The sequence below is a fragment of the Bos indicus x Bos taurus genome, chromosome 9, assembly GCF_003369695.1.
Source record: "Bos indicus x Bos taurus breed Angus x Brahman F1 hybrid chromosome 9, Bos_hybrid_MaternalHap_v2.0, whole genome shotgun sequence".
NCBI classification, from domain to species: domain Eukaryota; kingdom Metazoa; phylum Chordata; class Mammalia; order Artiodactyla; family Bovidae; genus Bos; species Bos indicus x Bos taurus.
In genome coordinates this window covers 18,664,539-18,686,989 of record NC_040084.1, presented here as the reverse complement: position 1 = coordinate 18,686,989, position 22,451 = coordinate 18,664,539, and the positions used below count along the sequence as shown (strand labels likewise).

Below are 22,451 nucleotides of genomic sequence, written 5' to 3'. Positions count from 1 at the left end.
ATTTTCTTCTGGCAATGAGAATAAGCTTTCCCTTTTTCCTGTTTTTCCCACCCCATTTGATCGTTTAAGCAAGGATTCCTTCAGCCCATTAACTGGTGATTCATATTGTTACAGAGCTTAATGGCTTTGCCTGACATTGTGAGGTCTTAGTAACAAGGAGGAGTAGAGCCTTTGGGAATGCTAATTATGTTTAGCCCTTGATACTTATTCCTTGACAGCATTAGTTCTTAAAATTCCAAAGAAACCAGGAGGCTATGTGTAAAAATTCTTCACCTCTTATTATCACGGACATTGTCACAGGACATACTATCCTGTTTCCACAGTAGTTGCTCCTAGTAATGATATGCAAGTGTTCATCATTATGTCTGGTAGTTTCCTATATTTAAAACAAGACAGCAGAAGAAAAACCTGCTTTCTTTTGGTTTAGCAGTGGAAATAGAGTATATTTATATTTTGGAACACCTCAGGTTTTACTCCAGACCACCAAAATGTATATTGCAGTAAAGCAAGTCACATGAATTTTTATTTTCCTAGTGCATATAAAAATTGCATTTTCACTGTACAGTGAGGTGTGCAGTAGTGTTATCTCTAAAAAAAATTCAACATTTAAAAACATCGTTAATTTAAAAATAATGCTATAGGGAAAGTGGCACTGATAGACTTGCTTGATGCCAACTTGCCACAAACCTTGAATTTGTAAAGAAGAAACGAAAGAAGAAAAACCACAGTATCTGCAAAGCACAATAAAACAAGTTATGCTTGTATCTCAGACCATGCAACAGCATAAAAGTTCTTGTTTTGAAAAAACAGTGTTCACTTCAGCTGTTGGAGAAACTATTGTAAAGAACATAGGCCTCTGGCATTTGTAGTTCTGTGCTGGCAGCAGCAGATTTTCTGTAAGAGCTGAGTGTTCCATAGCATAGCAACAGTGAGCAGTTTGGCAAGTGCCATTTACAGTGATCATGGCTGAAGTGAAGTGACTCAGTCGTGTCCGACTCTTTGCCACCCCATGGACTGTAACCTACCGGGCTCCTCTGTCCATGGGATTTTCCAGGCAAGAGTACTGGAGTGGGTTGCCATTGCCATCATGGCTGAGGTCAGTGTAAATAAATGCTGGTAAGTTCAGTATAGCCAATTGGATGGCTGTTTGCCCTGCAGATATATTCCCAAATATCCAGAATAGTTTCTGCACATGTTTTTTATGTAACTTTAAAATTTTAAGTTTTAAGATGAAGTCATGAAAATCATACTAGAAAACACCTTAATTATTTGACTTTTATCTGCAATGATTATTCTTAGGGAGATAACAGGTAAATTGCCCATAAAAAAAGACACTTGGACCAGAAGGATGAGGTAGTAGAATAAAACTCCAGAAAAATATGACTTAAGCCTTGTCAGTGATATTTTTAGAGAAGTGAGGATATACATTAGTAAGTCTAGGCAACCTGATAATTGATTTTAACATAGTACAATTTAGATTCCATTAAGGCAATTATATTTATAAAACTAAAAAGTCAAGTACTAAATATTCTCATGTTCTAAAATTAAAACAGAAGACAACTTAATTGGATTCTTTATTTTGCAGCATCAGTTTAGTAAAGCTTAGATCTGTTAGAGTTTCCAGTGAGATACAACCAATGGCAAACATGATTGATAGTGATACATAAGATACTAAGGCCTGCATTTTTCTGAATCTTACTATGCTTTGAAGCATAATCTATACCTCGAGTGTGTGTAGATGCTTAGTAAGTTTGCAGGCAGGGTCTTCCCACTGGATAGAATACTTCTGACCCTTGCAGGTCGATATCTAGCTACGGTGATGCCACCAGTGCTCTACCATGGGAGATCAAGAGTGTCCACCTACCCTCAACAAGGGAATTCTTAGGCTTCTTCCTCAACGTTGATGCCTCCTATGCTATCTAGAGCTCTCTTTCTGTTACTAGAATTGAGGAAACTGACCGTCTCTCTGCTCCTTACCTTTGTGACCCCACAATATTTTGAACACATGTGACACTCAAATCTATATTTTTGTTAAAATTAAAAATGGTATTTAAATTCATTGTTTAATTAGAACTACTTTAATTAGGCCTCATTTATCCTAAAAAATTTTGGAGATATTTAAGTAAGTTAAGCCTGCAGACTTGTAAGAACCTAGAAGATGAGTTGAAAGTTAGGAAGTATTTTTAGTTCATTTAGTATGTACTATTCTGTCATTGTCTGTTAGTCACTCAGTCGTGTCCCACTCTTTGTGACCCCATGGACTGTAGCTCGCCAGGCTCCTCTGTCCAGGAATTCTCCAGGCAAGAATACTGGAGTGGGTTGCCATTTCCACCTCCAGGGGATCTTCCCAACCCAGGGATTGAACCCGGGTCCTCCTGCATTGCAGGCAGATTCTTTACCGTCTGAGCCACCAGGGATGCCCATTACTTTTTATTATGATCTTTCTTTACATGTGCATACAGCAAGTCTTAATGCGTATCTTGTTCTGTATATTTTTTAAATCCCTCTTTCCTTTTAGTGACTACTCCAGTGATTATTCTGACTGGACAGCAGATGCTGGAATTAATCTGCAACCACCAAAGAAAATTCCTAAGCATAAAACCAAGAAAGCAGAAAGCAGTTCAGATGAAGAAGAAGAATCTGAAAAACAGAAGCAAAAACAGATTAAAAAGGATAGGAAAAAAATAAATGAAGAAAAGGATGGACCAGTATCACCAAAGAAAAAGAAGCCCAAAGAAAGAAAACAAAAGGTTGAGCTATATACTTATATATATATATTATCTATATTTTTCTATATATATAATTACATAAATAGATATTATACATATTATATATATATATATATGTTTTTTGTGAAAACAGACTACACATTTTAAAAGTGCAGCGGATAAACATAAACATTGTTCAGGTATACCAGCTAAGTATTAATAGAAAAAACATGGAGTTACACAGTAGTAAAATAAAGCATATAGAGATCTATTTAGTTTTCCTCAATTTTTAAAATGTTTAATGTGTGAGAGTATTTACTTGTAGAATTATCATATTGTTATATATTGAGCATTTGATCTTATGAGCAGAGTTTTCTTGAGACTCCAGTAGAATTTGTTTATTTATGTAAAAAAATAATGCTACAAAACATATTTTATTAGCCTTTAATTGCCTTTGTCTTTCAACCATCCTTACAAACTATCACTGCTGAAAATACTACTGTGGTAACAAGCCTTCATTAATTTACAGAGCTTGTGAGCCATCACTAGTCCTTAGGGCAGTAGTATTGGTTTGATAACTACATCTTTAGTCTGTGGATAATTTGAGACGGATCAAAGACAAGGGATAAATGTTATGGGAATAAGATCTGTTAGTTCTTACGGAGTCGGAATATTTTTTTTTTAAAAAACAGGAACTGTTTAACTTTTGCTCTAAAGGAAATGAAATACAAGGGACATATTGTCTATTCCCCAAAAGACTGTAAGTTCGAAGCACATTTGGTGAAACAACCGCAAGGTTTTTTTAAAAACGATGCCATTTTTAGAATTAAATGGAAGATGTTATCTGTAGAATTAAATACTAGGGAGACTATAGGATGTTTATCTTTAGAGAGCTTTGAAAAATTTCAAGACTGCATCTGTCTTAAGTGTTTATTTTATCTGCGTCAATTGAGCTTTTGTTTTGTTTCAGCTATATAATTATGGATTACTTTAATTTGGATTCTGCAGCCTCCTTTGTCACCTCCTTTGCCTTTGTCTGGAGAATATTTACCAAAGAGAATGCCACACATTAGCCACAGTATTCCTCCTCTTCCTTGCCTGTGATGGTAAATGTAGGCTGACCCCATTATTTTACATGATAGACATATAAAGCTGATTAAGCCATGTATCTGGCAAATGAGGTAAACATTTTTTTTTTTTCCATCTCAAGACGGTTTTGGAAACTTTGGAGGTTTGCAGTGTTAAGTCCCATAATTCTTTTGTCCTAAGAATGCAGTTTACTTCACCTGGTCCCCTTTTATTTGATAATTATCCATAAACTAATACCTCAGGCTTCTTCTTACATGCCACATTTGGATCCATTGTTACTATTTGGCATGTTTTAATTTCACTTTTTTGCTTAAAGTATTATCCCAGGGTCTGTTTGCCACTAATTTGTTTGGTACATGTTTCAAATAGTTCAAGGTTCGGATATTATAAGTTACTCCCTGTAATTTGGATTTTGTTTACATGGTTTTTTTTCAGCCTATCAGTGTATCTGACAGTAGATAGAATTGCTCTTATTCTTTAGTCATCTTATCTCAGGTAAACACAGTAACATTTCCTTTCTTCTGCATAGAGTTGTAAAGCTGAAAAATAACTGAGACATCATTAGTTGATGTTTATTGCATCTGTGAAAAAGTAAAATATCTTCCATATGGTTAATTGTTTGAATCAATAGAAGAAAAAAAAACCTTGTTCGGCACATGCTTATTAGAATTCTCCTGAGATGCAGTACAGTTATCCCAGATAGTATCTGACATGTATCCCTTATGTTGTTTAGGAGCTCTGGAAATCAGAGCAATGAATTTTCATCTAGTGCCTGCAATACAGTCAATAAAAAGAAGTGTAAGACAAAGTACTTACTCCAAAAACAATGTGTGACCAACAAGTTGTTTGAATCCCCTCTCCCCAAAACAGGAGAAATACCACATGATACATTTAATTGGCAAACCAAAGGGAGACATCGTAGAGTTTCAGATAAGCCTTCCAGAAGAGGTCAGATTTTAGGTGGGCCTAGAAGAATTGCCATGGATAGAAAGAAAATAGATTAATTACCTTTATCTCCAAAATTAAGTCTCAGTGCATGAGGCTGGAAATTTAGAGAACTATCGATATGTTTTAATTATTTATTATTATTTAATTATTGTTTAAATAACCATAAATGATTATTAGTACTGACAGAAATCTAACCAAAACTTCAAGGATCCCCAGGATCTGAGTAAGGTTTATTATCATAATGATTCTTGGTTATGCCATAGTCCTACAGTTATAAATATGATTACTTCTATTTAATATCCAATTTACCTGACTTCATGTAAGAGCTGTTAGCTGTCCCACTCTGGGAAGAAATACTTGAGTAGTGTAACTAGTAGTTTATATTGAGGCTGGAGTTAGTAATTTTTAGCCTTTTCCTGCCTTTTTTCGTTTTACCTAGGTCAAAGGAAGCCTTTTTCAAATACTTTAACTGAGCACCTCATTATATGTAAGACTGATACAATCTGTGGATCTCAGTACATGGGATGGATTCATCTCATGTATAGTAAATGCCAGAGTCCTTTATCCCTCCGTTCTTCTCCACAGAGTTCTTCTAATGTATTTTAACAGAAATATAAAGGTGGTTAATAGGAAGAAGAGTTCGTAGGAAGATGAATACCGAGTAACAGCTAAAGGAACCTGCTGCAAGTAGTATTCTCTCATATCCCATTATGACTGTGTTTCTTTTTATGAACTTTCATTAACTCACGGTGATAACTGCCTTATAACTTCCCTTTTCTTAAGCAAACACAAGAGAATAAAATTTAGAAGTCTTAGTTTACAAACACTGAACCAAAACATTTCTAATCAGCAACATGGTGTTTCTCTACTTATATATGTTAGGTTTCAGCTTTTAGAAAATTGGTTTTTCCAAAGTCTAAGGTAAGAGTTTCCAGCCTATCATGGCCACTTGTAGGTGACCAGAAATTTTAAACTTTTCTTAAAGGCCTATTCAGAAAGTTACAACGTAAGAGACCTGGCTTGAGAGCATTCTGATTGAAAAAAAAAATTTTTTTAGAAGCTTACATATGAAATGGCTACTTTAACAGGACTAGGGAATATTCTTGGGCTTTATGCAAGTATAATGTCCAGCCCATAAAAGTTAGCCTTCTGTATCCTGGCACTGCTCAGCCCATATAAGAATGTCTTTCTTAGTTCTTAGCAACATGCTATGCCTAGGGTTTTTTAAAGAAAAACCTCAAATATGTATTGGTTTGTTACATGGACAAACCAATGTCTGTGAAACTGAGAGAATGTTTAGAGGAAAGGCAACTACACAGAGCTTCTGTTTTGTTGTTTATGGGAATATCTCATCACCTACTTTTGTTTTGAATATTGTCTTTGGAGCTTTGGTTGATGTAGTACTTTTTTATGGAGTGAGTTGGTGAGATTGAACGTAACTATTTTGCCACTACTACCATCTTCCCAGAATAAGGTTTTTTAATACTTAAAGAACATACATTTTTATACAAAGATCCCTTTCCCCTTTTGTGTTATTAACTACCTGGGCAGACTGATAGATGAGTGCTTTCATGATAATATTATTTGATATTGTTTTACACTCTTAGAGATTGGCTGTGGGAGAACTAACGGAAAACGGTTTGACGTTGGAAGAATGGTTACCTTCAACATGGATTACAGACACTTTACCCCGAAGATGCCCATTTGTGCCACAGATGGGTGATGAGGTATTTTTTAACTTCTAAAAAATATCCTTTGTTTCATTCAAATAACTTTAAACACTTTTTACAGCTCTTGAAACAGAATTCTAGAGAATTGTAGCAGTTTTATGAAGTATCTCATATCTCAGTTTACGTTTTGTAGCTCTGTATGGAAAAAAGGAAAATTAAGAGGAAAGCTTTAATAATGTTTTTTTATGGCTGCTATAAAAATTGCGATAGAAAATTAAATATTGTAAGAGAATAGAGGTTTATTAGCGTTTAAAAAACCAGTATGTATTTTTTAGTAAGAGGATGTTGTGGCCAATTTTCTTTTTCCTAAAATATATGGTAAAGGAAAAGCAAAATTTAACATTTGTTTATTTTTAATTGAAGGGTAATTATGTGGGTTTTTTTTATTTCATAAAAGTATTTTATCAATGTTTAAATAACTATAATGTTCATAATGTTTCTTAGATCTTAAAAAAAAATGTTATCTTCCAATTACCATTTAATTTTTTAAGAAAATGTGATTAGTCCTGATCAGTCATCATTTTGGACTATGTTTTTGTGAATTTAAAATGAAAATATACTAGACCAAAGTTTTCCACTCAGGAGTACATGTCTCCTTGTTTTTTGTGTAAATGTTAAGAGACAGGGTTATCTGGTATTCAGTAGGTTTACAGTGAAAAGTTAGGATAAATTTGGATAGCATTTTTCAACAAGCTCAGCTGTTTTAGTTGTGGGAAGAACACTTTGTATCAGAGTGCTGTATTCACGTACCAGTTCTAGCGGTAGTCAGGAGTCACTTAAATTTGACCTCCATAAATGAGAATAAATACATGTCTTGCTCTCTTCATAAGGATAAAATATATTTGAAAATAGATTATTCATTTTAAAGTTCCCTGCCTTTGTATAAACTCCTTGCTACAAAATAGGTAAACAGTAAACTAAACATGACCCCAAGTTACAACATACTTTATTATACAACCTAAAATAAAGTGGTGAGACCAAAAAGCCAAAAAGTTACTGCTTATCCTTAACCTTTTAATGTTATTTAGAACACTGGGTATTATTAATTGATAGTAGGACAGCTGAAGGAAAAGGAGGAAGGATAAAATCAAAATATTAGAATTTCTTTTCATTTACAGGACATTAAATCTCCTACAGTTTTAGCTGATACTGTGCATTTTGGTTAAAGGAAACACATGCAAGTTTTAAAATTGTGACACTATTTACTTTTTAGGTTTATTATTTCCGACAAGGACATGAAGCATATGTTGAGATGGCCCGGAAAAATAAAATTTATAGTATAAATCCCAAAAAACAACCATGGCATAAAATGGAACTGCGGGTATGGTGTTTATGATTTAAAGCCCCAAAAGATGTGATTATAGAGAAAGTTGTATTTAATGTTATTATTTTCACTGTAAGAAACTGTTTCATGAAGATAGCTTTTTCTTTTAATTGAAATAATTCATAGGCATAGATTTTTAAAGAAACTTAAGATTGAGTTATATATATTCTAATAGTTTATAAGTTGGGACTAAAATGTAATTATGTTGAGAATTGGACAACATTAACATATTAAGGCAAACTTCATCTTTGTAAATTTGAAAGTATTTCTAGATTTATCAGTAATAGTTCAAAATTATTTCTCAGTCTCTGGAACTGTATTAGAAAATTCTTATTTCAATAAGGTTTTCTTTTTTTTAAATTGATATATAGTTTGCATACCATCAAAGTGCACCAATCTTAAGTACACAGCTCAGTGGGTTTTTATACATACATACAAAATAGTCACCTAGTGTTTAACAGATTATTTTGTGAATATGGTTTCTTATTTTCTATATCTTCTTCAGGAACAAGAACTGATGAAAATAGTTGGCATAAAGTATGAAGTGGGATTGCCTACCCTTTGCTGCCTTAAACTTGCTTTTCTAGATCCTGATACTGGTAAACTGACCGGTGGATCATTTACAATGAAGTAAGGACTGTTGAAAGAGGCAGTAGTTTCTTAGTATTGTAGATTGTTTTTCAAGATTTGGGTACATTTGAATGTATTTTAGATATCTGTAGTTATGTGACCTGATCAATTTGTTTCTGTTTTAATAGGTACCATGATATGCCTGATGTTATAGATTTCCTTGTCTTGAGACAACAATTTGACGATGCAAAATATAGGCGGTGGAATATAGGTGCGTTATTTATTTGGAAGTTGTAATGATCGTTTTATCTAATAAATGATTTATGTTTTTCATTATTTAGATAATCAGATAAATATTGCCATTTGTGGCAATGTCAATAGGAAAGTAAGATATTGTATCAGGAATTTGGGGTATTTTTTTGTTTGCTTGTCTGTTTTAAAGAATAATAATACTTTTAAACTAGATGATGTTGAAATCTGAATGTTTTTTCTCATATTTCGTAACTATGTATAAGATTGTTTATAACTATTCCTTTTGTTAGTATATGTACTGAAATAAATTTTTATCCAAAAGAAGTAATGACAGAATTCAAACTTGAAACAAAAGATGTGTTCCATTGAAAATGTTTAATTGTACTGGGACCTAAACTAAACTGACTTTTTTCTTTTATTGGGTACCTCTGTTAAAACTAATATTGTAACCAAGACTCAAAAAAACTTTAGAAAACCTTAAAAGTCTCCAGGCATTTAAGGTACTTTATATACAGATGGTTATGCTATTTACTAGAGTATTTAAGAATTTCTAAAAGGACCACTCTGAAGTAGAGTATCATGCCTATATGCTATATTTTGCTTTGAGAAAGCACCTCACTTGATATAGCATTTCATTCCTCCTCTAGTACCATTGGAAGGGATTAGTGTGGTGATTTGTTTGTTGTTTGGTCTTGGTAAATACAGAGATTTACATGTGTGCTATAGTGAAAGTCACTCAGTTGTGTCTGACTCTGTACGACCCTATGGACTGTACAGTCCTTGGAATTCTCCAGTCCAGAATACTGGAGTGGGTAACCTTGCCCTTCTCCAGAGGATCTTCCCAACCCAGTGATCGACCCAGGTTTCCTGCATTGCAGTCGGATTCTTCAGCAGCTGAGCCACAAGGGAAGCCCAAGAATATTGGAGTGGGTATACCTGTGTGCTATAAAAAGAAAAATTATGGAAGTGTAGTCATTAAAAATAGGGACATGCAAGCTGTAGAAAAAAATTTGCATCCCATGTCCCATTTCTCTGAAAGCTTTGAAAGATGTGTTCCATCAAATTTTGTTATTCAGTCGCTCAGTTGTGTCTGACTCTTTATGACCCCATGGACTGCAGCATGCCAGGTTTCTCTGTCCTCCACCATCTCCTGAAGCTTGCTTAAAGTCATGTCCATTGAGTCGGTGATGCCTTATCCAACCATCTCATCCTCTGTCATCCCCTTCTCCTTCTGCCCTCAGTCTTTCCCAGCATCAGGGTCAACTCTTTGCATCAGGTGGCCAAAGTATTGGAGTTTCAGCTTCAACATCAGTCCTTCCAGTGAACACCCAGGACTGATTTCCTTTAGGATGGACTGGTTGGACCTCCTTGCAGTCCAAGGGACTCTCAAGAGTCTTCTCCAACGTCACAGTTCAAAAGCATACATATTTTGGCACTCAGCCTTCTTTATGGTCCAACTCTCACATCCATACATGACTACTCGAAGAACCATATCTTTGACTAGACAAACCTTTGTTGGTAAAGTAATGTCTCTGCTTTTTAATACACTATCTAGGTTTGTCATAGCTTTTCTTCCAAGGAGCAGGCATCTTTTAAATTTCATTGCTGTAGTCACTATCTGCAGAGATTTTGTTTGGATCCCAAGAAAATAAAGTCTCACTGTTTCCATTGTTTCTGTGTCTATTTGCCACGAAGTGATAGCACCTGTTGACATGACCTTACTTTTTGAATGTTGAGTTTTAAGCCAGCTTTTTCACTTTCCTCTTTTCACCTTCATCAAGAGGCTCTTTAGTTCCTCTTTGCTTTCGGTCTTAAGAGTGGTGTCATCTGCATATCTGAGGTTATCGATGTTTCTCCAGGCAGTCTTGATTACAGCTTTGTGCCTCATCTAGCCTGGCATTTCACATGATGTACTCTGCTTATAAGTTAAATAAGCAGGGTGACAATATACATCCTTGACCTACTCCTTTTCCAATTTTGAATCAGTCCATTGCCGTGTTCGTTTTTTCTATCAAATAAGGAAATAATAAAGACTAGGAATCTCAGTAAGAGACAGGAAATTCAGAACAGGAAATCGCCAAAAGAAATTCCCAAGTAATAGTCAGCAGAAGTCTCAGAATACTATCTGTCTGGCAAGTCTGTAAAACAGTCCAGAAGACACTGTCCTCTTAGAGAGAAATCTTCAGGAGAAAAAGTAAAACTGATAAATTGTCTAACATGTTTGACTTTGACTTTATTGTCATTATTGTGGGAAATTATCTATTGAAGACTGTTTTATAGTTTGAGTTGTTAGAGAATGTGGGGAAATTATTCATAAAATTCAGAGAAAATGAAGTGATTATACAGATTTTTGCAAGAAAGGAATTGTGTGCTATTGGACTCATTAGTGAACAATATTTATACAGTATAGCCTGACAGAGGACAACTGAAAATGGATTAAACAAAATGCACATACCCTTTATATACAGTTATATGGAGACAGGCCAATACTTAATGTCTGAACTTGATGAGTAAAGGAATAGCTATATACTCACGTAGAAAACTGTAAGTAAATTCAAGAAGAAAGAGTTAAAAGTTCTTGGTTTTGGATATAAGCCTTTGGTACATGTGATTTTTAAAATTATTTCCATGTGTTGATAAGATTAATTTCATCTCTTTTAAAAATTTTATTTATTTTTGGCTGTGGTGCATCTTTGTTGCTACATGGGCTTTTCTCTAGCTGTGGAGAGCCGGCTTACTCTCTGGTTGCGATACACAGGTTTCTTGTTGCAGCAGCTTCTCTCACTGCAGAGCACAGGCTCTGTGTCACGTGGGCTCAGTAGTTGCCGCTCCCAGGCTCAGGAGCACATGCTGAATAGCTGTGGCTCTCAGGCAGGCTTAGTTGCTTTGCGCCATATGGATTAGGAATCAAACCCCTGTCTCCTGCATTGGCAGGTGGATTCTTTACCACTGATCCACCAGGGAAGTTTTCTCATCTCTGATTTTTAAGGACATGCATCTGCCAATAAGTTGGCAGAACAAATATTACCAGTTAGAACCCAGGAATATTCCAGAAATGTACTGACAACGTAAGTAAGGAAATAATGGCAAGCATTGTTCATATTGAAGAGATAGTCCAAATGGATGTACATCAGAATGTTCTCATTTGGATCTTATAATTTTAAATGTATAAATTACTGTTAATGTTTCTTCTAAAGTTGGTAACTAGTTAATCTTCTATTTCTGAAGATGTTTTTACCAACTGCCATTTAAAATTACATCAGTAATAATTACTTCGGCCAGTCCTTAAGGCTTACTCTGGTAGACTCTGCTGCTGCTAAGTCACTTCAGTTGTGTCCGACTCTGTGTGACCCCATAGACAGCAGCCCACCAGGCTCCCCCGTCCCTGGGATTCTCCAGGCAAGAACGTTGGAGTGGGTTGTCATTTCCTTCTCCAGTGGATGAAAGTGAAAAGTGAAAGGGAAGTCGCTCAGTCATGCCTGACTCTTAGCGACCCCATGGACTGCAGCCAACCAGGCTCCTCCGCTGGTAGACCTTATTCTAATTTTATTGTCATTATCGTACAGTATCATTCATTGTGGTACGGCACATGTTATCCAGTTCTTCTTCTTTAGCATAATGTCATCAGTCTAAGTAGGATCACAAGAAATAGCTTTATGAAACTCAGTACTGTGTTTACTCTTCAGGTGTTGGTGATGTCAGTAATGCTGCTTCTTAAATTATGTAATGTCTTCTCACTAAGTATAGTGTCACTAATATGTATCTCAGGAGCAGTTAGAGACTCTCTAGTAATAGCTCATATTTCCCTGTTAATATTTGCTGTTTGAATGCTTGAATTTGAACCTAAATTTGATCTCAGTGCATGCTCACCCAGAATATGTATATACATACATATATATAACTCAGCAACATGCAGTTGTGTTCTATTAACAGCCTGGTTCCAACTTTCCTTTTTTGTCATTATATTTATTTTTTTCAAAGCATTTTATGCTCCTACAGTTGGCCCTCCATAGCTACAGATTCAGCCAACCTTGCAGCAAAAATATTCTGGAGAAAAAAAATTTCCAGAAAGTTCCAGAAAGCGAATTTGAATTTGCCTTATGCTGGCCAACTATTTACATAGTATTTACAGCTATTTTGATAGCACTTACATTGTATTAACTATATTATAAATAATCTAGAGATGATTTAAAGTATGAGGGAAGGTATACGTAGGTTACATGCACGTACACGTGATTTTATATATGGAAGTTGAGTATCCACAGATTTTGGTATCTGAAGTGTCCTGCAGCCAGTCAATCTGCCACAGATATTGAAGGACGACTACATGTCTTTGTACATTGTTAAATCCTTTTTGGTAAAAAAATGTGAATATAAACACTTTTTAAAGTGGGTTTGAAAATGAAACTGATTCAGATAAGATTAATTTGTTTAAAGTGACATGGATAAGTTATTTGAACTCAAATCTTTCAGAATTAACCAGGAGAAAAATCACTTAAGTACTGTGAGAGCTTAGAAAGGGGAAAGCATGGTAAAAAGGCAGGGAGTAGTTAACAGTTTTCATATGACATGGAGGGAAGGTGAGGAGATAGCTTATCAGAGTCTTTGAGGAAAGCAGTTTTCAGTAATATGACAGCTGAATGCAGTTGGTTAAGGAAAAGATTATAGAGTGCTGTCTGTTTTACAAAGGTTAGTTTTTGTTTTGTTTTTTCTTTCTGTAGGAAGGAAAAGTGAGTGTAAAGTGGTAGATTGGTAAAAATGTTTAAAATAAGAGTGAATTTCTCCTTACCATAATAAATGGTAAAAAATGGTCTGAAAGGTGATAAGTCACACTTCAGGTGTGCTTGTTATATAACTTTTCCTCTCAGTATTGCTGATTTTATTTATTTACTAATTTATTTTGGAGTGTGTAGGTCATTTTTTATAGGTCTTTTAATAATAATACAGGCTTTTTAGCATCTTAAAGGGATATTTTGGGAAAGAGGAGCAGCAGCAGCGTTTCATTTAAGAGTAATGAAATGGCTTTTATTCTTGGCCAGGTGACCGTTTCAGATCAGTCATAGATGATGCCTGGTGGTTTGGAACAATTGAGAGCCAGGAACCACTTCAGCCTGAGTACCCTGATAGTTTGTTCCAGTGCTACAATGTTTGGTAAGGAAGTATTGTGTTTTGGTTCAGCCTGACTTGCTTTGAATGTTTTCCCCATCTGTTAAAATGCTAAAGATACTCCTTTTAAACACTGAAGTAGTTACTTTATTTTTCAGTGTGATTTTATTGAAATTGCAATGCAGTGTTTAGATTTTTTAATATAAAGGTTTTCCTTTCTTTAAGCTGGGACAATGGAGATACAGAAAAGATGAGTCCTTGGGATATGGAGCTTATACCTAACAATGGTAAGTGTAAAGTTTTTTGTGTCTGTTACGGAATTCATTTCTTAAATAAAAATCTGATTTGATAACTTGTAGGTACAAAGAGTTCTTGATGAAGAGCAAGTAGAAAATATTCATTCCACATGCATTTTTATTGACCCTGGAGGTAGGGGAGGCATAATAGTGACTAGACTAAACATAATCCTTGTCCACTTGGAATTTGTAGTTTAAGAGGGAAGGTTGAAGATAATTACAGCAAAATATACTGATTTGCTTGTTGTTATTCACTGTAGAAGATGAGCACTTGGGAGCAAAGATATTTTTACAACTCCAGCAAAATACATAGAATACAGCATAATACTGAGAGGTCAGGCTTTTTTGAATGAAGTATAGATTCATATCCTAGCTCTGCCATCTTTTCTCTGTGTCATCTTGACAAGTTCCTTTACGCCTTGAAACTCGAGATGCTTAGTATTCAGTCTTTGGAACTATAAACTAATACTTTTCTTACAGGACTGCTATGAGAATTAAATGATATCATATGTGTAAAGTGCTTATTATAGAGCCTGACACATGTAAGGTCTCAATGAGTAGGTAATTATAATAACTGTCATTTTGCATATGGCCTGACACATTGCCTTAGAATGTGGGAGTTAGCCGTTGGCAGTAAGAATGACATCTTCCTGGAACTGAGAAAAGACCAGTGTGTCTAAGCCTGGATATTGCATTTTCTATGTCATTGCCCATATTTGTTTCAGTTTAAGAAAATAAAACACATACAACTGTATATGTCTAAAAAGTTTTAAAGGATGGGGATATGAGGACTTCCACAAATTATCTTTTACATTACTGTTTGTTTTTTTTAATAGTATGTTACTTTTACTATCAGATAAGAATTTTTTAAAAAAGAAAAACAACCTGACTTGTAACATAGTAGAACTGATCATTTACAAATGGAATTCCTCACTAATTATTATATTAAAAAAATTCAGAAAAAAGATAATGTGAAAAAAGTAAACCCAATCTGGTAAATCTTAGAAATGAGAAAATGGTCATGCGGATTTTGATTAAGACTAGTTCTTTCTAGAAATTGTCACTTTGAGAGACCAGTACCAATAATGTCTTTTTCATCTCATTGCTAAATTAGAGTTGTTTAATACTGTACAATGTGTTAATCGGCTTGTAAATGTGTTACATGACTTACCTTCCAGTTTTATTTCTCTCCTTTGTTAAGGTTTGAATTTGAACTCATATCAGACTATTGTGAATGTGAGAGAAATGAAGCTAATAGATATAATCCCTGGGGTACTTCTTGAAATGAATGAGTAACAGTAATACACTGTTGTTTCCGACCTCAGTATATTGCTGTGTGGAGGGGGTGATTTTTGTTGTTTCTGTTCTATTCCGTTATACGTATATAGGCACTCAAGAGTTTAATTACATTTCTAGAGGAGGAGGAGTTTCGTGACCAGATAGTAGCATATTTCCAAATGTTTCTCTCCTGAAGTCTTGTTCAAAGAAAAATTGCCTTGGCAGATTTGTAGTTTTTATGTCACCACCACCCCCTAATTATTTTATTAAAGATTCAGACGTGCAGAAAGCATACCTTCATCATTTAAGAGCAAAAAGCCTAAGCATCATCTGTCATTATTCATAATTCTGACTGTCCCTACACTTTTAGAAAAACAGTGAGGCTTTGATTAAAACATTTCTGAAAAAAAAAAAAAAAAAACACTTTTGTTCAAATTCACATGGCATGTTTTATCAGAGTAAATTAGAGATTATATATTACGAAATTACTCAGAAATTTTTTTAATTTTCATGATTTTATACGAATACTTTATCCTTCACATGTAACTGATAATAAAGCAAGTTGTGAGGTATAATTTTGGAGAAGTAATTACATGCTCATCTAGAAAATTAATCATGAAATTAATGTTGTAAAGAATAAATTTTATTGACTCTTGAAACATAACTTTCCTTTAATGAAAATAAAGACTAATACTTACCAAATCTTTACAAAGGTATAGTTTAATTTTATAAAAATATCAACTCTGATTCTAAAGGTAACTTAAATATTACTGATATTACCACATATTTTCATTAAATCTCATTTCTTTCTATTTCAGCTGTATTTCCTGAAGAACTAGGTACCAGTGTTCCTTTAACCGATGTTGAAACCAGATCATTGATCTATAAGCCTCTTGATGGTGAATGGGGTTCCAATCCCAGGGATGAAGAATGTGAAAGAATTGTTACAGGAATAAACCAGTTGATGACACTAGGTAAATAATAACAACATATGAAAAAATATATATGTATATACTCTCTCTATGTGTGTGTGTGTGTGTGTGTATCTATCTATTTACATATATATGCATGAAGATAGCTAGAAAATGTTGCCAGTAAGCAAAGGGAAAAAAAAAATTTATTCAAGCAAAATTATTTTTTGTTATAAGTCAGTGTTTTCAAATATTTTTAAGTGATTTTTTTAAATGCAGTTTTACACAAGACTCAAATATCTGAAACAATTATAAATGCTTTAGTTGAATTTCAGTGCCTGCCCAAGACTGTTTAGACTACTGCACAGTTACACTCATTTCACATGCTAGCAAGGTATATGCTCAAATCCTTCAAGCGAGGCATCAGCCAGTATGTGAATCAAGAACTTCCAGATGTGTAAGCTAGATTTAGAAAAGGCAGAGGAACCAGAGATCAAATTGCCAGCATCCATTGGATCATAGAGAAAGCAAGGGAGTACCAAAAAAAGTCTGCTTCTGCTTCATTGACTATGCTAAAGCCTTTGACTGTGTGGATCACAGCAAACTGTGGAAAATTTCTTAAGAGATGAGAATACTAGACCACCTTACCTGCCTCCTGTGAAATCTGTATGCAGGTCAAAAAGCAACAGTTAGAACCAGACATGGAACAGACTGGTTCCAAATTGGGAAGAGAGTATGTCAAGGATGTATATTGTCACCCTGCTTATTTAACTTCTATGCAGAGTACATTATGAAAAATGCTGGGCTGGATGAATCACAAGCTGGAATCAAGATTCCTGGAAGAAATATCAACAACCTCAGATATACAGATGATTCCACTGTAGTGGCAGAAAGCAAAGAAAGAGGAGCTAAAGAGCCTCTTGATGAGGGTGAAGGAGGAGAGTGAAAAAGCTGGCTTAAAACTCAACATTCAAAAAACTTGAGATCATAGACTACAGTCCCATCACTTCATGGCGAAGAGATGGAGAAAAAGTGAAAATAGTGACAGACTTTATTTTCTTAGGCTCCAAAATCACTACAGATGGTGACTGCAGCAATGAAATTAAAAGATTCTTGGTTCTTGGAAGAAAAGCTATGACAAACCTAGACAGCATATTAAAAAGCAGAGGCATCACTTTGCTGACAAAGGTCCCTGTAGTCAAAGCTATGGTTTTTCCAGTAGTCATGTTATGGATGTGAGAGTTGCACCTTAAAGAAGGCTGGATGCCAAAGAATTGACTCTTTGAAATATGGTACTGGAGAATGCTCTTGAGAGCCCCTTGTACTGCAAGGAGATCAAGCCAGTCAGTCCTAAAAGAAATCAACCCTGAACGTTCATTGGAAGGACTGATGCTGAAGCTCCAATACTTTGGCTTTGGGGATCAGCTGACTCATTGGAAAAGACCCTGATGTTGGGAAAGATTGAGGGCAAGAGGAGAAGGGGGTGACAGAGGATGGGATATATTTATAGTATCAATAGTGAGGGACAGGGAAGCCTGGTGTGCTGCAGTCCTTCGGACACAAAGAGTCACACACAAATTATCAGTTGAACAACAGCAAACTGAATTTCAGAGTGAGAGCTCTAGAAATGCCAAGGGTACCAGTGAAAAATGTAAATCCTCCAGAACCTAATTTTAAAACCCTTGACATACTTAGGCTGGAATGATGTAAATTAGAGGAGGAGGGTTGAAAGCTGAGTTAGATGGGTAGGTATACCATTTTCCCTCTTAACTTGATATACATATACACAATAGAATATTGTAAAGGGAGAGATGAGGGTATATGAACTGCTTTGCTTTGTTTGAAGAAAGAACAGTGACCATAGAACATAATTATCTGAACTCTGGGTAGACTAAATACATACTGAGTAGGTATACATTTGAGTAGGGAATCTGCTTCAAAGAATCTAAGGCAGAAATTACTGTGAATAAGAGCTGAAGACATTGGAGACACATATTGGATGATATTTTCATCTGATGTCTTTTATAAGATGGCAGCTCTTAATGAATTACTGTCTCACATACTATCTTAAGTAATTTTAGTAATTATGTCAAAACAATTACTACCAAACACATAGATTCAGGAATGACCTGGTTTTAATTATGGAAATACATGTGGATGTTCTTTAATAGGTCAGATTTATATATTGTCTATCATCTTTTCTAAAGAATCTTTGAATAACATTCCTAGAATTTTGCAGTACAAATGCAGACATAATAAAAAGTGAGTCTGTGTTAGCTAAACTGTATGTTTTTTCTGTCAAAAGATAGTGGTAGACTTTATGTGGATTTGAACTTAAGGCTTATATCAAGAAGAATTGTGAAGTACTTTAAGCAATAAAAAGATGAATTTATAAACTTACTTGTTCATTTATTTTAGATATTGCTTCAGCATTTGTGGCCCCTGTGGATCTGCAAGCGTATCCTATGTATTGCACTGTAGTGGCATATCCAACGGATTTAAGTACGATTAAACAGAGACTGGAAAACAGGTTTTACAGGTTAGAATCATTTGCTTGCTGTAGCTACTGCCAAAGGAAAGCTAAATGATTCTTTCAGCCATTTACTGATCCTCCTAGCAGTGTTTCTCAAATTTTAACACACATCCCATTTAACAGTGGGATCTTGTTAAAAATGCAGAATCTGGTAGTAGGTTTAGAGTAAACCTGAGATACTGCCTTTCTAACAAGTTCCCAGTGATGCTGGTGCTGCTGGTTTGTGGACCACACTTAGAAATAAATATGAACAATGGTCACTCTCTTCATACTGTATTTTATGAATTTATCCAACATGTTTTATTTTCTCTTAGATACTACATTGAGATATTTGTTCACGGATTTTTTATAGAATAATATTAAATATTGTTCTCTTATTAATTTAGCTTATGAATACTTCTTAAAAGTGAAATTAGGAAAATTTGGGCTACTTTATTATAGTTGTAGCTTAGTTTGAAATATAACTAGAGTTTTTAAAAGATGTAATTTCATTTAATTTGCATCTGCTGGTTAGCAGTTTTGATAAACATTGAGTTCTAATCTTGGGCAGACTTTGTAGGTTTATTGGCTAACATGTCTTAAATTTTTTTTGACATAAATGAAATCATTCTTTTAGCTTTTCATCTTTCTTAATGACTTTTGCTTAGCAGGCCAATAGCATTTTAACTTAACTAATACTGCATTAAAACTTAATTTTGGTGACCTGTTCTATGTTACTGCAATTATTTATACTGCTATTTACTTAAGTTACTATTTAACTTAAGGAAATTTTTCATCATATTTTGTATTCATATTTTTTATGTAAATTGTTTTCTACACTCTAATAGTTGGACTATATCTAGAAAGATAAATTTCTGCCATCTCCAACCATTGTTAAAAATGTACTTTCTCATAGAAATTCTGCTCAGCATAAGAACTGCTAAGGTGTACTCTTTACATTGCAACTTAATTAGGCTTTTTGGCTTTAACCTAGCTTAGTAATCAATTGAGGAAAAGAACTTTTGAAACAGAGTCCTTACTTAAATTAGAAATGACCTGATTTTTAACCAGATAATGTAGTTATAGACCTGCTGCTGCTGCTAAGTCACTTCAGTCGTGTCTGACTCTGTGCGACCCCATAGACGGCAGCCCAGTAGGCTCCCCCGTCCCTGGGATTCTCCAGGCAAGAACACTGGAGTGGGTTGCCATTTCCTTCTCCAATGCATGAAAGTGAAAAGTGAAAGTGAAGTTGCTCAGTCGTGTCCGACTCTTAGCAACCCCAAGGACTGCAGCCTATCTGGCTCCTCCGTCCATGGGATTTTCCAGGCGAGAGTACTGGAGTGGGGTGCCATTGCCTTCTCCGGTTATAGACCTGAGTTATGTTCTTATTTCATAATAATGAAGCCATCATGAGCTATTTCACTGTTTCAGGCTCTTTTGCTTCTTCTCTGTTCATTGGCTTCAGACTTCCTACAGTTTATAGTGCCTCTTTGGCACTTCTGGTTCAGTCTTAAACCACTATCAGTTTGCTCTACTGATATTAAATCCTCATGCCTTACTTTACACACAGTTTCTATAGGGTACTTTGAAAATAGCCTGTGATTCTTTCATTAGAATGAGCCATGGAGATGCTATTGGAAACTTACAGAAGCTTTTCTGTATGCTTCTATATGCACAATTACATTTTATATATATGTAGTTTTTAAAATTCCATATAATTGTTTTCTGTTTACACATCAGTAAAGTTTTTTGAGTATTTTCTTCCATGTCATTTTAAGCTGGTTGATATTCTAAAAGTAACTTTTGGATTTTTCTTTAGTTAAAACTGAAATAAAATAAAACTTCAAAATTTTAGTACAGTTGACTCACGAACAGCATGGGTTTGAATTGCATAGGTCCATTTACACATGGATTTTTTCCCAATAATATGTGTACTGTGCTAAGCTTAGTCACTCAGTTGTGTCTTGACTCTTTGTGACCACATAGACTGTAGCCTGCCAGGCTCTTCTGTCCATGAAATTCTCTAGGCAAGAATACTGGAGTGGGTTGCCACACCCTTCTCAATAATACCTGTAGTACTACATAATGCATGTATGCAGAACCTTGGATAGGGATAGCCAATTCTAACATTGTACTCAGATTTTAGACTTGGAGGAGGGTCAGTGCTGCATTGTTCAAGGATCAACTGTATCATTAATTTTGTGTAAAAAAAATTTTTTTTTAGATAGATTTCTTAGTATACTTTTTGTCCCTTAAGCAGGCTATTAGTTAGCTTTTCACTTTTAAATGTTACTTGATTACTAGCAATAAAATTAGATTGAAATTGGTTGTTTCCCTTTTTATGAAAAAGTTAGATATGTTTATTATTAAAATTGACACCATACATGAAAAGGATATATAAAGGAAAAACTAAAACTCCACTGTTTCTCTCCTCCTCATGCTCTCCTTTCAGTCTCTCTCCCTAAATGAAGGCCCTGTTGATAGTCTAATGTGTCTAATCCGGATATTTTCTATGCCAATATATAATATTGCTACTCTTTTTTTTACCCTGTGACACAACTGAGATTCAGTTTTTTTTTTTGAACAGTTTTTTAAGGTGTGAGTTTTATAATTGATTTAAGACTGCAATTAAAAAGTCAGAATGTCTTGGTTTTAAAATGTGTTTATGTATTTCTAAGTTTATTCTAAAGAGGCTAATAAGAGTTTTGCATTTTGTTTGTTTAAAGGCGAGTTTCTTCCCTAATGTGGGAAGTTCGATATATAGAGCATAATACACGAACATTTAATGAGCCTGGAAGCCCTATTGTGAAATCTGCTAAATTTGTGACTGATCTTCTTCTACATTTTATAAAGTGAGTTATTTTTCCACATTTAATTATATTACTGTAATAATTAATGGTGGTATTTTAAAATGTAAAATGTCAAAACATAGAATGCAATCATTTTTTATTAGACGCCTTGTCATACTACACAAATATGTGCTGTGATACAACCACAGGTCCTCTCCAAATAGGAAGCATATGTAAGTTCATTGGCTAATAATAATTATGAAATCATAGAGATTGTATTACAGTTGTGTTCTGATTTACATAAGAAAACATGGATGTTTCTCTAAATCTAATGTTGGATAATAATAGCAAGCTTTTATTGAACATGCAATGTTTTAGCTAAATAAGCTCTTCTAAGTCAAATAAAAATCTAACAGGTGGGAGAGGTCATTATCTGTAATTTACAGTTAAGAAAATTAAATCTTTTAGAGGTTAACTTGTTTGATTTTCACAGTACATGATTGTCTGCCATTTTATTTGAGAACCTTTCACCTTAATATTGTATTATCCCTGTCAGGTTGATGAAAAAGTATTCAAATAGGTCAGCAGGAAACTGAACTTGAACATTCAAGGCTTTTTTCTTCAAAGTGAAGTTTATTTCCCCATTAATTAATCCCGTACCAAGAGTGATAGCTATATTTCAGACAGTAGGGTTTTTATTTCCTTGTCTTATGGATTTTATGTATTCATAGAATGAGTTGTCTTCTAAACTGAAGCTAGAGGAGTGGATCATATGTTTTGTATAAAATACAGCTCTGAATTTGTATTAAGGTTATTTATATTTGATAATTTTTTTCTCATTAATCGAATAGGATATTTTATAATTTAAGTTTCAATACTCTCCTGCTATCAGCTTTCATTTTTATATAAAGGGATTATTGAGGCTTTTTATTTAAACA

General features: G+C 34.5%; 1 protein-coding gene across 5 annotated transcripts in view; it reads left to right on the top strand.

Annotated features, from left to right (window-relative positions):
* Positions 1–22,451, top strand: part of PHIP (pleckstrin homology domain interacting protein) — a 128,407-nt gene that overhangs the window by 87,863 nt on the left and 18,093 nt on the right. For all 5 annotated transcript variants that reach the window (XM_027550985.1, XM_027550984.1, XM_027550982.1 and 2 more), the window contains exons 23-32: positions 2,519–2,750; positions 6,353–6,472; positions 7,689–7,796; positions 8,305–8,429; positions 8,558–8,640; positions 13,661–13,772; positions 13,953–14,014; positions 16,120–16,275; positions 18,631–18,751; positions 21,451–21,576. In XM_027550985.1, coding sequence (XP_027406786.1) covers positions 2,519–2,750; positions 6,353–6,472; positions 7,689–7,796; positions 8,305–8,429; positions 8,558–8,640; positions 13,661–13,772; positions 13,953–14,014; positions 16,120–16,275; positions 18,631–18,751; positions 21,451–21,576 — 1,245 coding nt within the window. The remainder of the gene's footprint in view (positions 1–2,518; positions 2,751–6,352; positions 6,473–7,688; positions 7,797–8,304; positions 8,430–8,557; positions 8,641–13,660; positions 13,773–13,952; positions 14,015–16,119; positions 16,276–18,630; positions 18,752–21,450; positions 21,577–22,451) is intronic.